Source organism: Heliangelus exortis, chromosome 7 (assembly GCF_036169615.1).
Source record: "Heliangelus exortis chromosome 7, bHelExo1.hap1, whole genome shotgun sequence".
In the NCBI taxonomy this organism is placed as follows: domain Eukaryota; kingdom Metazoa; phylum Chordata; class Aves; order Apodiformes; family Trochilidae; genus Heliangelus; species Heliangelus exortis.
The window spans coordinates 8901395-8914435 of NC_092428.1; the positions used below are offsets into that span (position 1 = coordinate 8901395).

At 35.3% G+C, this 13041-nt stretch overlaps 1 protein-coding gene across 5 annotated transcripts in view; it reads right to left on the minus strand.

Annotated features, from left to right (window-relative positions):
• Window positions 1-319: 319 nt before the first annotated feature.
• Window positions 320-13041, minus strand: part of IDE (insulin degrading enzyme) — a 58231-nt gene continuing 45509 nt past the window's right edge. For all 5 annotated transcript variants that reach the window (XM_071748661.1, XM_071748662.1, XM_071748663.1 and 2 more), the window contains exons 20-25: window positions 11881-12048; window positions 9715-9987; window positions 8224-8285; window positions 5894-5966; window positions 4197-4264; window positions 320-2992 (exon numbers count right to left, since the gene is read on the minus strand). In XM_071748661.1, coding sequence (XP_071604762.1) covers window positions 2897-2992; window positions 4197-4264; window positions 5894-5966; window positions 8224-8285; window positions 9715-9987; window positions 11881-12048 — 740 coding nt within the window. In that variant the 3' untranslated portion in view covers window positions 320-2896. The remainder of the gene's footprint in view (window positions 2993-4196; window positions 4265-5893; window positions 5967-8223; window positions 8286-9714; window positions 9988-11880; window positions 12049-13041) is intronic.

A 13041-nucleotide genomic window follows, 5' to 3' on the forward strand; every position in this document is an offset into this window, starting at 1 on the left:
AAGTAATTTCTCAAAAGAAACACTGTAAAGCTGCACTAGGGACAAATCAGTTTGGCTGCAGTGATGCACTGGATTTGTAATTCTCATAGGGTAATTAAAATAATATCTTGTGCAAATACTTCTACCTTCCTATTATACAGTTTTTATATACTCAGACAGTAATGAAGGTCTCCAGCAATGCTATTCAGCCTAATTAGAGCAAGCAAATGGATAGAAGAAAATTCCAATTAACGTATAATAAAAAAACATGCACAGACTGGTAGATGTAACATTACCAGTATGAAAAAATTAAAATGAAACAAATTAAGAACTCCAAACATTAAATTCAGATTGTTTATTGTAAACAGTATAACTCTAGCACTCTGTCATACTGACTGTGTCACATGCACCCAATTCCACACCAACTGCTTAAAATAGCACTTGCAAAAATTACAGTTATGTAATAATAATTTATGATTTCTTACATAAACTAATTAACAAGCACTAAAATTGAATTACAGTGTATTCTAGGTAGTTTTTTATTGCTTGTAGACACTGCAGCTTTGGGTCCATTAAAATGAACCCATTAGTATGCCTGAGTTTATTGAAATTTACTGCTGTATCAAACTCAGAAACTGTAAAATGCTGGAGAACACTTAAAAGCAATTAAGAGCTACTGGAAAACTACAGAGGTTTCCATGTCCAGTCACAGAAATTTGAAATTCTACATTTTTTCCTCTGGAAAACATGGTTTGTGAGGTTGTGTTAAATACACTGCCATTCCAATTTATCTATATAATTTGTTAAAATTAGAGTTGATATGAACTCCATGAATATATATACATTTATTTTTACACACAATAGAAGCCATTTAATTTTATTCACCATAAGAGTGGTATGTTTAAATACTTAATCCCAAAATATATTTTTTATAATATGTTGTCAAAACTTTTAATATATATATAATACAAATACTTTTACTAAAGGAAAACTACAAACAAGCAAAATTCAAGAGGGTAAAGAGCCCATTTTATATGAGGGATCCATGAAAAATGTGGTGAAAAGAGACACTTTTACTTTTTTTGCTTATATTATTATTTAATTTTTTTTTTCCTCAGGCTACAGAAAAATTGATAGTGGCCTTCCTTGGCAACAGCTTACGTCACAATCATCAGATTTATTAAAAAGATATTGAAATATACACCGTTAACCTTTAAAACAACCTTCAAATACACTGTATTTTTTCAACTAGAAGACACTCTCAGATAAAAACAATTTAAGGCCCTTACCTTGTCAAGCATTCATTTAATTTGGCTTTAGAGCCAGTGTAATAAAGAACATCCTTCAAAGACAGGAACAGCCCTACTGAGTATACCAGGATTCTGATGTATGATAACGTGTATCACAACACCTTAGTTTCAGGGCCTTAGTTTCAGGTTCTACTAATAAGCAAACTCTCAGTAACACCCTGATGAGCAGATTTTGTAGCTTCAGTGCTTTGCATACTCTGGCCTGTCTGAAAAATTACAATCAACTTTATGTGTTAATACAGGTAGGAGAACATAGGTATTAGTAAGATACTCCCCTTACCTTTTCCTATTTTGGGGCTGTCCCAAGCACAAGACCACTCTGCAGGAGTCAGTAAACTTGGTGAAGATTAGTTTATATATAGTTTTTTACCAATTTACTAACTTAGGGAATATATACACACACATATATTATTCCAGCATAATTCTTGATCCTTCTGGGTTTTGCATAGGCTCCTTTAAAGAAGGAACATTTTGTGATGTAACCTGAACCACACTGTGCTATAGCAGTACTGTACACCCAGTACTGTCTTGTCCCATCCCAAATGCCCTCCTGAAGGACAAGGATCCACACAGAACAGGAACATATCTGATTCATTACGGGGTCCATATTTGACACTCACCTGTTCTTGAGTCAAGAACATGTACTTAAAAGTTATTTGCACTGTGCTGTAAATACTTTGATGGACTGGAACCTAACATTAAAAATGAGACAAACAGACTTCTCCATCTGCACATATACAACTGAAAACAAAAAAGGACATCAATTGAAGTATTTCATATATCAAATGGAAACAGTTCACAGGAACAGTGAAAAACAGGATGCTGACAGTATCAGGAAACTGGGACAACACTTTTGATAACAAAAATAAGATGCATTATAAAGTGTTTCCAGCATTTTACCAGTTTTAATATAAAATTATTCTAAATTTGTATAGAAAGATTAAAATCATGCCCATATATTCAGTTATTCTCATTAAGACAATTCACTCACTTACTACTATGCTGTCAATTTCCTTTTTATTTTTCCACCAATGGCATTCATAAAACTTAAATAGAAAATATGTTGGTTGCATTACGGATCAATTAAAAAAGGTGTCATTCAATATGTCACTTAAAAAAAATGTGAAAGTCTATTTTTAAGGAAAATTTCTGACTCCATCCCAAAAAAGACCTACTTTTCTCAGTCCCTCCAGGTCCCAGTAAGACAAATATTGGGACACTAAACAGTGTTCTTCAGAAGTAACAAGGATATTTCAGGCAATTTTGTTTGCTCTGGAGGGTTAATTTAACAAAATCAAAATTTGTGGGGATATATTATTTTAAAAATATACTGCATCTACAAGTTTTTCATTATTACTGTTTCAGTTGATTTTGGTTTTCAACAGGTTGTCTGTAATATAAATGTCACATGACCACAACTGATTTTCACGTACTCTCTATCCCTAACATACAGCTAATGTCAAATGAACCAAGAAAGAATTTGGGACTCTTATCATAAAGGATAGAACCACTTATCCTAATGATCTTTAATAATTATGTTCATCATGACATTCCCCTGAAACCATGCCAGTACTGATCATCTGCACTACTCCATCCGTTGGGGTTCTTCACAGTTTTGCAGCCATGAAATTGATATGTGGTTTCACCAGTGGAAAGAGCGGCAGACTGCGCTTGAATTCTGTCATATTTTCAATCACACTTGGCTGCAACAAAGGGTGTTCAAGAAAAAGTCTGCTCAGTTATCTTCAATCAGAAAAGTGATAAATTCCTTGAGTTTCATTTTAACTTTTGCTACAGCTACATATAAACACTTCTTTCTTGCTCTTTTCTACAGTATTAGGGATTCATCCTTTATTATTCACTCAATCAAAATAGTGTTATTTCTTACAAAAGAAATGGTTTCATATTTACTGCAGATAACTTAAAACAAGCTATAATGCTTTAATAATAATGGCAGAAACTTTACTAAATGTAGAGCTTATCCTTTCACTTAAAAATTCTATGTCAGAACACCCCACCTGTCCTTTGAATATCAGAGACAAGATCATAAAAACAGTAGCAATTCAATGAACTAAAATTTCTAGTTGCAGTAACAAAGTAATTTTTAACATTTCAGCCATAATGGCTAATACATTCACATATAATTCATACAGAAAATTCCACTCAGGGTAATCATTTCCCCTGAAAGGACTGAATGAAAACACGTATCTTCCAACTGCAATGCAAAAGGTTAATTATCTACTGGGACAAATTTTGCTACCCTTCTTCAAGAAGATCCATTTAAGGTCCAGTAAGTGTAGTGCCATCATATCTAACCACACAACAAAATCTGTAATACTTGTATGAACATAACTTGTCAAATTGCTTCTTCCACAGGTTATTAATTGACAGGAACATACATTAATATTTTAGACTTTAAAATAATAACCAGATAGTTGGTTTTGTTGGTGGTGATTTGGAGGGGGTTGTTTGGATTTTTTTAAACAAAGATGATAGATGTGTTGATGCATATGCATCTCTCTTTGCACCTGACACATCATCATATACAATCAGTATTTTCAGACAATAATCATATGCACTTACTCCACAGTGAAGACATTCAGTCCAGATACCTTTCATTTCAACAGAATAGAAGGAAGAAAATTACAGGAGAGATAGTGGAGGGGAAAGAAAAAAAACCAAACAAAAACCAACCAAACCAAACCAAACAAGAAAAAAACCTGTTATTATTGAGGATGAGGATGTTATTTTCCTCATGCCCTAGCATGTGGAAAAGAGCTGAAATATCAGCCCCACAACAGCATGAATATCAGAAAGTTTGTTTCTTCCTACAAAACCCATATTTAATGATACTAAACTTCCATATTAAGTATATAGCCTGGGATTTTCTGTGTTGTTTCTTTTTACCTGTGGTAGTGGTGGTGCTGGTGCCAGGTTCACATCGTTTTGGCATGGAAATTCTCCAACAACAGGGCCTATTTAACATCATCAAAATTGATTCAGGACCATAATTTAATCAGTACCTTTTACATAATAAACTGCTTTATCTTATAAGGCAGGTATCTATATAAAGCACAGGTTATTAATTTTGAAGTATCTCTAAGTAAGATTTTCTGAACACTTGATTTTATATTCTACAGCTGTATTTAGAAATACAAGGAGCTTATGAATTGACTTGAGAACATGTGCTGAGGCAGTGGCTTTTATTTGTTTTACTTACACATAAAGAGAATGTAGAAATAAAAACTGCTAATCTACTGATCAATGAATACGTAAAATTTATCTTCAGGAGAAACTATGAGCAATGTAATAAATGACAGTGGTAACTGATCAATGAAAGCATGGCTGTCAACTTCATGTACCAACATACTGGATAGAAATCCCAAGTCTTCCCTGCCTGTCCCCATGCATGCCCTCCTTCAGTCCCCCCAAAATGTCTTCCAGCATTCAATCCACTTGTCCATAAGAACTTCCAGTCTTAAATTCCTTAAGCCTCCCTTCTACCTCCATACTCAAATTTCAACACTAACTTTCACCCTGGCAATTACTTGCTCCTCATCCTAAAATCCCAGCTCTCTAACTCAACTACTTCTGATTCTTTTCCACTCTCAGAGAAAATGGTGGGTCTGACACCAGGAGGAAGGGTGCTCTCTGGGACGCTTTTTAGCTTTCCACCTTCATGTTACTCTCTAGAGAATGGGCACCTACATTTGGAAGAATACTCATTTTTACTCACAAAAAATATATTCATGTACCAATTTCCCTTTCATGGCAGCAGAGAGGTCATACGCCAAGTTAAATGGTTTAGGACTGGAGAGTATGTGGAGAGAATACTATGCCATAATCTGTAAGAGTAACCACTTGTTAGGTTGTGTCCCATGCTCACTCTTGTCTTGGGAAAATACCATTTCAAGCAAATAATAAAATACTCTGGTAATGTAGGTACTACATTTTAGAAAATCTTCACTAGATAGAAAAAGTATTAAAACATTTCTATTTAGCAATGATTAGTCATGAGAACCTGAAAGACGCTCTGAAGTGTGTCTTCTGTCCTCACCTGCAGAATTTAAATTTCCATGGTACCATAAAAATTAATTCTTCTAAAACTGAAAATTGTTTCATGACAGGCACACACCTAGCTGCGTCTTTCTGTGCTAAAGACAAGTCTTTAATAATATTCTTGAGTTTGCTTGAAGAAAACTGTGAATATTTCTTTTAAACGAAAAAAACCCAAACCACAACAACCCATGATGTAACTGCAAATCCTAATTAATTTTTCCTCTCTATGTCATGGTTTTCTAATTGTTTTTTTAAAATACTCTGTTGAAAAATGAAGTGGTATTTTAAGATATTAATATCAATATACTTCAGAATGGCTGAAGAGCTCATCTACAAAGACAGATCAGATGATCTGAAGCATCCATGTGAAGAAACCCTATAAAAACAAATTATTCTTACTCTGTAAAGTATATAATCCTCAGAGCCAAGTTTTTCTTACAGGGTATTATATAGGTATTATAAAGGTATTATATAATTTTGCTATCTTTAACCATGACTTACTTGAACAGGAATTGATTAAATACTATATTCAACACAATACTTACAGGAATCCATTTCCCTGGCAAGCACGTGTACTGATACCTTGTGTCTTCTGGGAGCATCTATTGCCAACAGCACCTACAGTAAAAAACATCAAGTCCTTCAGGTGTGGAAAGTATCACCCAGACATTATATTTATCAGCAGTAAAATAATGAGAGCATTTAAATTTAAACATGAGGGATTAACCTTGAGATGTCTTGGGCTTGATTGATGGGCCGAGGCCAAGTGCACGAGTTTCAACAAGGCCAAATGTCAGGTTCTGCACTTTGGCCACAACAACCCCCAGCAGCCACAGTCTTGGGGAGGAATGGCTGGAGAGCTGCACAGCAGAGAGGGACCTGGGGGGTGTTGATCCACAGCCAGCTGAACATGAGCCAGCAGTGTGCCCAAGAAGGCCAACCCCATCCTGGCCTGCACCAGAAACAGTGTGACCAGCAGGACCAGGGAGGTGATCCTGCCCCTAAACTCTGCCTTAGCGAGGCCACACCAGGAGCACTGTGTGCAGCACTGGGCACTGCAGTGTAAGAAGGACATGGAGGTGCTGGAGAGGGTGCAGAGAGGGGCAACCAAGCTGATCAGAGGTCTGGAGAAAAGGTCTTATGACAGGGAGAGGGAACTGGGGGCTGTTCAGCTTGGAGATAAGGAGGCTGAGGGGAGACCTCATTGCTCTCTACAACTACCTGAAAGGAGGTGGTAGAGACAGACACTGGCCTCTTCTCCTTGGTGACCAGTGATAGGACAAGCAAGAGGGAAATGGGGTAAAGCTCCATCAGGTTAGCTTCAGGTTAGATATCAGGAAAAACTTCTTCACAGAAAGAGTGGGGAGGCATTGAAACAGGCTGCCCAGGGAGGTGGTGGGGCACCATCCCTAGAAGTGTTCAGAAGATGGGTAGATGAAGAGCTACAGTGGATGGTTTAGTGGTTATGAGTTGTGGGGTGGATGGTTGGATTCAATGATTTTAGAGGTCTTTTCCAATCTTGATGATACTGTGTCCATTCAAGTAATATTAAAAGTTATCCATACAGTACTTTGAATTATTTTACAATCAAGTTATGAAATTCAAGTATTGTTTGGCATGCTGAAAAACTGTAAGTAGTAGGAATTTTGCCATTAATTATGATTGTATCAATACAACCTAAAATCTCTGCAAAATTTTCAGTCCCTGGCAGCCTTCTGAAAGCACATTATCTTTAACACAGTTATTAAAATAATTGGCTCACCAATCTAGTCAGTTATTTCTGCTCTGGATTACCAAATAATCATGTACTGGGCATAAATGCAAGCAAAATAGGATAGAAATGGAATGTGGGTACTTGTTCAAGTTATTGTTTATTAGCCAACAGCTACTGAAATTCCATTTAATAAGCTTGTGTTTGCTGCATGTCTTTCCCATGCTATCATACTATTAAAAACACAAACCACCAAACAACAAAAAAAGATGTGAGCATTCACTGTGCCATGGAAATAATAACCACTTCTAAGCTTTAAGACTAAGTCCCAAGAATAGACAGTAATGTAAAAAGGACCTTAGATACTGAAAAGGATAAGACAGTGTAAAAGACTGAAACCATTTTGAAAGACATTGGCCTGTCACATCCCCCTGCCACCCGAGAGAGAAAAAAAGGAACACACAGATACACATATACCCATGTTTCTTCATGGGCATAAGTTTTCCATCCAATAAGTTCCAAATTCCCAGAGGTATTAGCTGTTCCATAAGTAATAAAACAATATATATGCTTTGTAATATAGTGACTTATCATTGCCTGTGAAATTTGCTACAAAACAAAAAAAATTAGACAAATTTATTCATTGAGGGTGACAAGTATTCCAACTGCTTATATTAGTAATAGATATTTAGCAAGCAACTTCATGCTGAGATGCAATGAATAATTATTGCATCATTATGCTGATCCTTTGCTCTGCCTACCTAGGAGAGCAAGAAAAAGAAGCGTTGATTTACAGTGAACAAAGCTTTAAAAAAATCTGTTTTGTTCACAATTTATGCATACAGAGTGAACTGAACTTGCAATTTTGGGCATATTTGGTCACAGAACAGCACATTTTTATTCAAAAAGAAAGGGTAAATTAGACAAGAGGAGAAAAAGAGCTGGTAAGAAAAGGAGGAACTACAACAAAACCAAATTCTCAACAATTTTTGCAAAACACTAGTTGCATTTAAACCAAGTAAGATTCAGAAAACAAAATTATTAAGGTATCTGCATCAATCATATAATTTACCTATCACAGGCATAAGTATATGCTTCCTTAGTTTACACAAATAACATCTACATCTTTTTCCAAGTAATGTTTTAACTCCATGACTAACTTACCTTGTAGAACTGTATAATATCTTCCTTGGTCAGGGTCTTTAGATAAGCCACTTCAATGTTATCTGCAAAAGAACACTAAAAATTAGAGCAAGTGTGCAAATCATAGCTGCTTATTAGCACACTTATTCAAAATATTTTTCTTTCAAACTCAGATGCTGTTAATTGACTGCAAGTGATATGCTTCTCATTCTTAACTTTCAGCCTAATACTTATTTATTTAGATATGCAAAATATGGCTACAGCCAGCAGTAAGAAATTCCAGAGGTAATACAGATCCAAGTATGGTATAAACAGAAACCCGCAAGGCAGAGGAAAAATTGGACACAAAGTAGTTGACAGCATAAGCTTCCACACCACTCCTTATGAAACTTTGTCAGTAGCTGTCATGCTCTTGAGACCAAGCCAACATGACAATTCAAAATTCTTCATTATTTGAAGAATATCAGTTCAGTTAGTCACTGTCAACCAAAAAGACAGTATTTACTCTTGTGGAAGGCCTATGTAACTATGTAAGGAACTATGTAAAGAAGTTATAGGATACAAAGTAAGATTTAAGTAGGAATAATATATGCATGGAAGATGGAAAATTATAGCTGTGAATAAGAGTTGAGACATGAAAATGTGAGGAAAATCTGATCCATACCTAGAATTTTTGGTTTTTTGTTTTTTTTTTTTTTTTTTTTTTTGTTAGACACTGTCTTACTACCATACCTCAGCATTTTCTATCAAAAATGTTTGAATAATGTAAAAGGGATTGATCCTACTATGTAGGATCACAATGTGAAGAACCGTGAGTCCATTTTCTGCTGTTGGATCTCAGCTGGGTTTTCCCACAAGCTTGTCATCCTCAAAGTACCATGACCAAAACAAGCAAAAAAAAAATTACTGTTTCTTCAAGCCTGCTCTAAGCTGAGACAGGCCACGTGTTAGTTAAGATACCCAGTGTTGTCTCTGCCATTGCTACTTTAAAAGAACTGTGCAATGAGAAGAGAACTAGGGTTCATCTGAATGTGAACCTTCTTGCACTGGCAAGAATGTCAAAATGTTTTTGAATGCATCTCAGTCAAGTATTAGGTATGTATGTAACACAGACATCTGAACAGCACAGAAGGAAATCTGAGCTTATGTGACATCAACATTTGCATTCAAACCACTTGCAATCCTTGACCTATTTAAGTCTCACTGAGCCTCGAGGGAAAGAACAGAAGGTCAATGAAGCATTTGTCAAGCCCCATCATACAGCAAAAACCAGAGAATATGTTTATCCTCTATTACTAACACTTTCCACAGTGAGAGCACAGGCTCCACAATGAGGGATTTGCTCATAGCAAAAGGAAGAAACACAACTTAGATGACACAAATCACAAAAAAATGCACGAAATTATGCACAAGCTATGTAGAAGTTTGTTTCCAAATGAATATAACACGCAACAGTCACAACTGTAGCCAATCTACAGTGTCCAGTTTTACAGGAATTACAATCTGTCTTACCTCTGTCAAAGTTATACTGCTGGGAAATTATTTCCCCCCAGTATTTAGCACATTCTGCAGACAGCTTCTTTGGTTTGTCTAGACGACGAATTGCTAAAGCTTGGATGTGTTTTTGAAAGGCCTCTTCTGTCATGTCTTCTATACATTTCTCCATAGTTTTTAAGAATGCTTCAACTCTGCTTTCTAAATAGTGTGGTGGCTTTTCAGATTGGATAATAAATCTCAGTCCTTGTATGCCATTTGCCCGACGTGGACCACTGAACACAATGTAACCTTGGCAAAACAAGAAGAGTCACAAATTAAAAAAAATCCCTGGTTCCAGCATTAAGTTGGCCAAACATGACATGTGTGACAGGAATGCAATTTTGTGCTAAGTTAAATTCTGTATTATAAATCAAATAATGCAGATTTTCAAAACATATCATAATTAAAAAAAATAATAATCTTTACTTCACTGAAGAAAAGTTCAGGGAAGGTGCAAGGAGATGAGACAGCCGAAGACAGAACAAAAGGAACTGTGTCATCTGTATTAGGTAACCAGAAATGAAGCTGTACTCCAGTGTTTCATTAGACTCAACATTAGGAACCTATTATTATTTTTTCATAACATCTAATCTGAATTCTCTTTGATGTAGTGTAAGACCACTATTTCTCATCTTAACAATTAGATACAAAGAAAATATCTCTTCCCTTTTTCTTGCAGCTTTTGCTTATCTAACACCTAAGTCTTCTCCCAGTCTTCTTGGCCTCTTTTAAGATCACGTCTATCATATTTCCATCTTTTAAATATTGTTTTATTGCTATAACTTCTTAATGCTCATATTAAAACCGAGTACAGTATTCTTCCCTGAATAATACAGGTGTTTTATTGCCTGTGTATCTTAGAAGTTTCCATTTATATATCCCAGTGTTTTACACAGCAGAATGATACTGCTGATTTATGCTCTCCTTCTAATCCACTGTAACCTGTAGATTGTTTTCTACATAACTGCCACCAAGCCTTCTAGCTTGTATCTGTGCCATTGATTATTCCTGCCAAACTGTTCCTTCCCAATCACTTCTTCATTCGTGTTTCCAAAATGTCAAATGAGTTTTGAATTCTAAATCTCTCTTCCCACACGCTTGCAGCCTCTCCTAGCTTAGTATTGTATTAACTAAAGATAATTTATCTTCCATGAATTTAGAATGGTTTTGGTAAGTTATTCTGTGTTTTCCAGGAATTAGAATTACGCTGACTGATCTGTAGTTTTCCTGCTCTTCTCTTTCCTTTAAGGAAATAACACTAACCTGTGTTTAGTACCTCTTCTATCATCCCCAAATTCTAAGTTACAACATTTCTAATTCTAGGATTTCATAATTTAGAGCTGTTTAAAATGTAATTTTGAGTTTGTTATGCCTAAACTCTTTTAAAAGCTTCTAATTTACCTGACCAATCTTTAATGTTTTATTTTCCTGTTCAAAGGTAAACCCTGGAGAATTTGATCACTGGTATTTATTTTGGAAGTCATCTGGTCACAGGTAAAATTTTAAGTGAAAACTAACAAAACCATCCTTTCACCTTTAGAAAAACTGTATTCTTCCTCATCAGTATTTCAAGCATGCAAGCTGTCATGCAAAGACTGTCACTCCATGTTATCCTGTTTGGAATAACCTTACCATTTGTCAGTGTAACTGCTTCACCTAACAATTACTTGTACTTAAGGGTGAAAGGCTGTATACTTAAAAGGCTTGAAATGCATTAAGAATGGCAATTTTCTATGACCCATGCAGCAGTATTCCTAAGTTAAGACTTGTGAATCATTAGGTGCACCTGGAAGAAGCATCACAAGCAGAAAAGATCAAAGTACTACAACTGATTCTTAAAGAACAGATTAAATTTCAGAATCTCTTTGTAAAAATTCATGATAGTTTTCTGTACAGTGATTAAACTTTTTTTTAAGCCAGAGTTGGTTTCAGATATTTCAGATTTATCTTCAACACTGTGGATTGATTCTTCTCAATTTAGAGTATGTGTGCAGTAACATTCCTTTGAGTCCCCAGCAGTTAAAGTGATTTACCAAGTGCCCTTTAAATGGCATTCACTAAGCAGACAAAGAACACCTCATAATGCCTTCTGTAAATACACAAGTGTGTGTATACAGACACAATCACCATGTGAAAACTCACCTAATTGTTCCTTGGTGCGCAGTGTATTGAAACATGGTTCTGAGATAATTTGACAAAAGAGCTCCAAAAACATATTCTCAGAAGTGCTCTGCATGTCTGTCTGGTAATATATTTCAATACCACAATTGTTATGAACTTCATTTCTCTGTTGATAGACAAACCACCCTCCTAGAAGACAAAGTGGAAACATTTACATTCATGAAAATGTACATTCTGATTGTCCACAATTAAAATGGCAATGCTCTATCACTTATGGAATGGAATTATAATAAATAGTTTCAGACTGTTAAGAGAATTTCCACTAACAGCATACTTCTGTGGAACAAGTAAAGAAAATACTTTAACACATTGAAATGTCATTGATTCATCATATCAGCAAGTAAATTGAAATTGGCTGCTCAAGGAAACATTTTTGGAACAGGGATGGAACTCTGCATTGCCTCTGTTGTGTAGTTTCTAAATACAATTTCTCAGAAACATTTATGAACATCAAAAATAATTCAGCATTTAAAATCAATAGCTCCTTTGGTATACAGCACTTTCTACAGGCTGATGATCAGTTATGGGTAATTGTGCTACATATGGGCTATATAGCTACATATGTCATCATTCTTGTATAACCCCCAGCAATTCCTTGAATCTCCTTTCTTATATATTAGATTTTTTGCACAATACAAGTCAAGTTATATACAAACACTATGAGACCAAAAGAATCCATAGTATAAAAACCAAGTTACTTTTGTAAGGGCTGTAATTTTTCTCCAAAACAGAGTTGTTTAGGACAATCTTTCAATTCTTTGAGCACTTTTGAGTAATAATTAACCATGAATGGCTAATTATTATCAAAGAATGTTGCTTATTCAAACGTGTATACTAGGTGTAGCAGAGTGGGATAGGGCTCATATTTCTATACACGATAGTGAGTGAATTAGGATTGAATCATAGGAAGGTTTGGGCTGGAAAGGACCTTAAAGATCTACTTCCTACCCCCAATAAGCCCACTTTACATACAAATTAAAAATTAAATCAAATTAATTTTCAGGCATATCAAATATAAGTAGATAATTTTATTAACAGAACCACACCCTAACTGCATTTTCAAATGTAGACTTTAAAATAACTTGAGTCTAATTTTGAAACAAATTCCTAGCAACTGAGTAA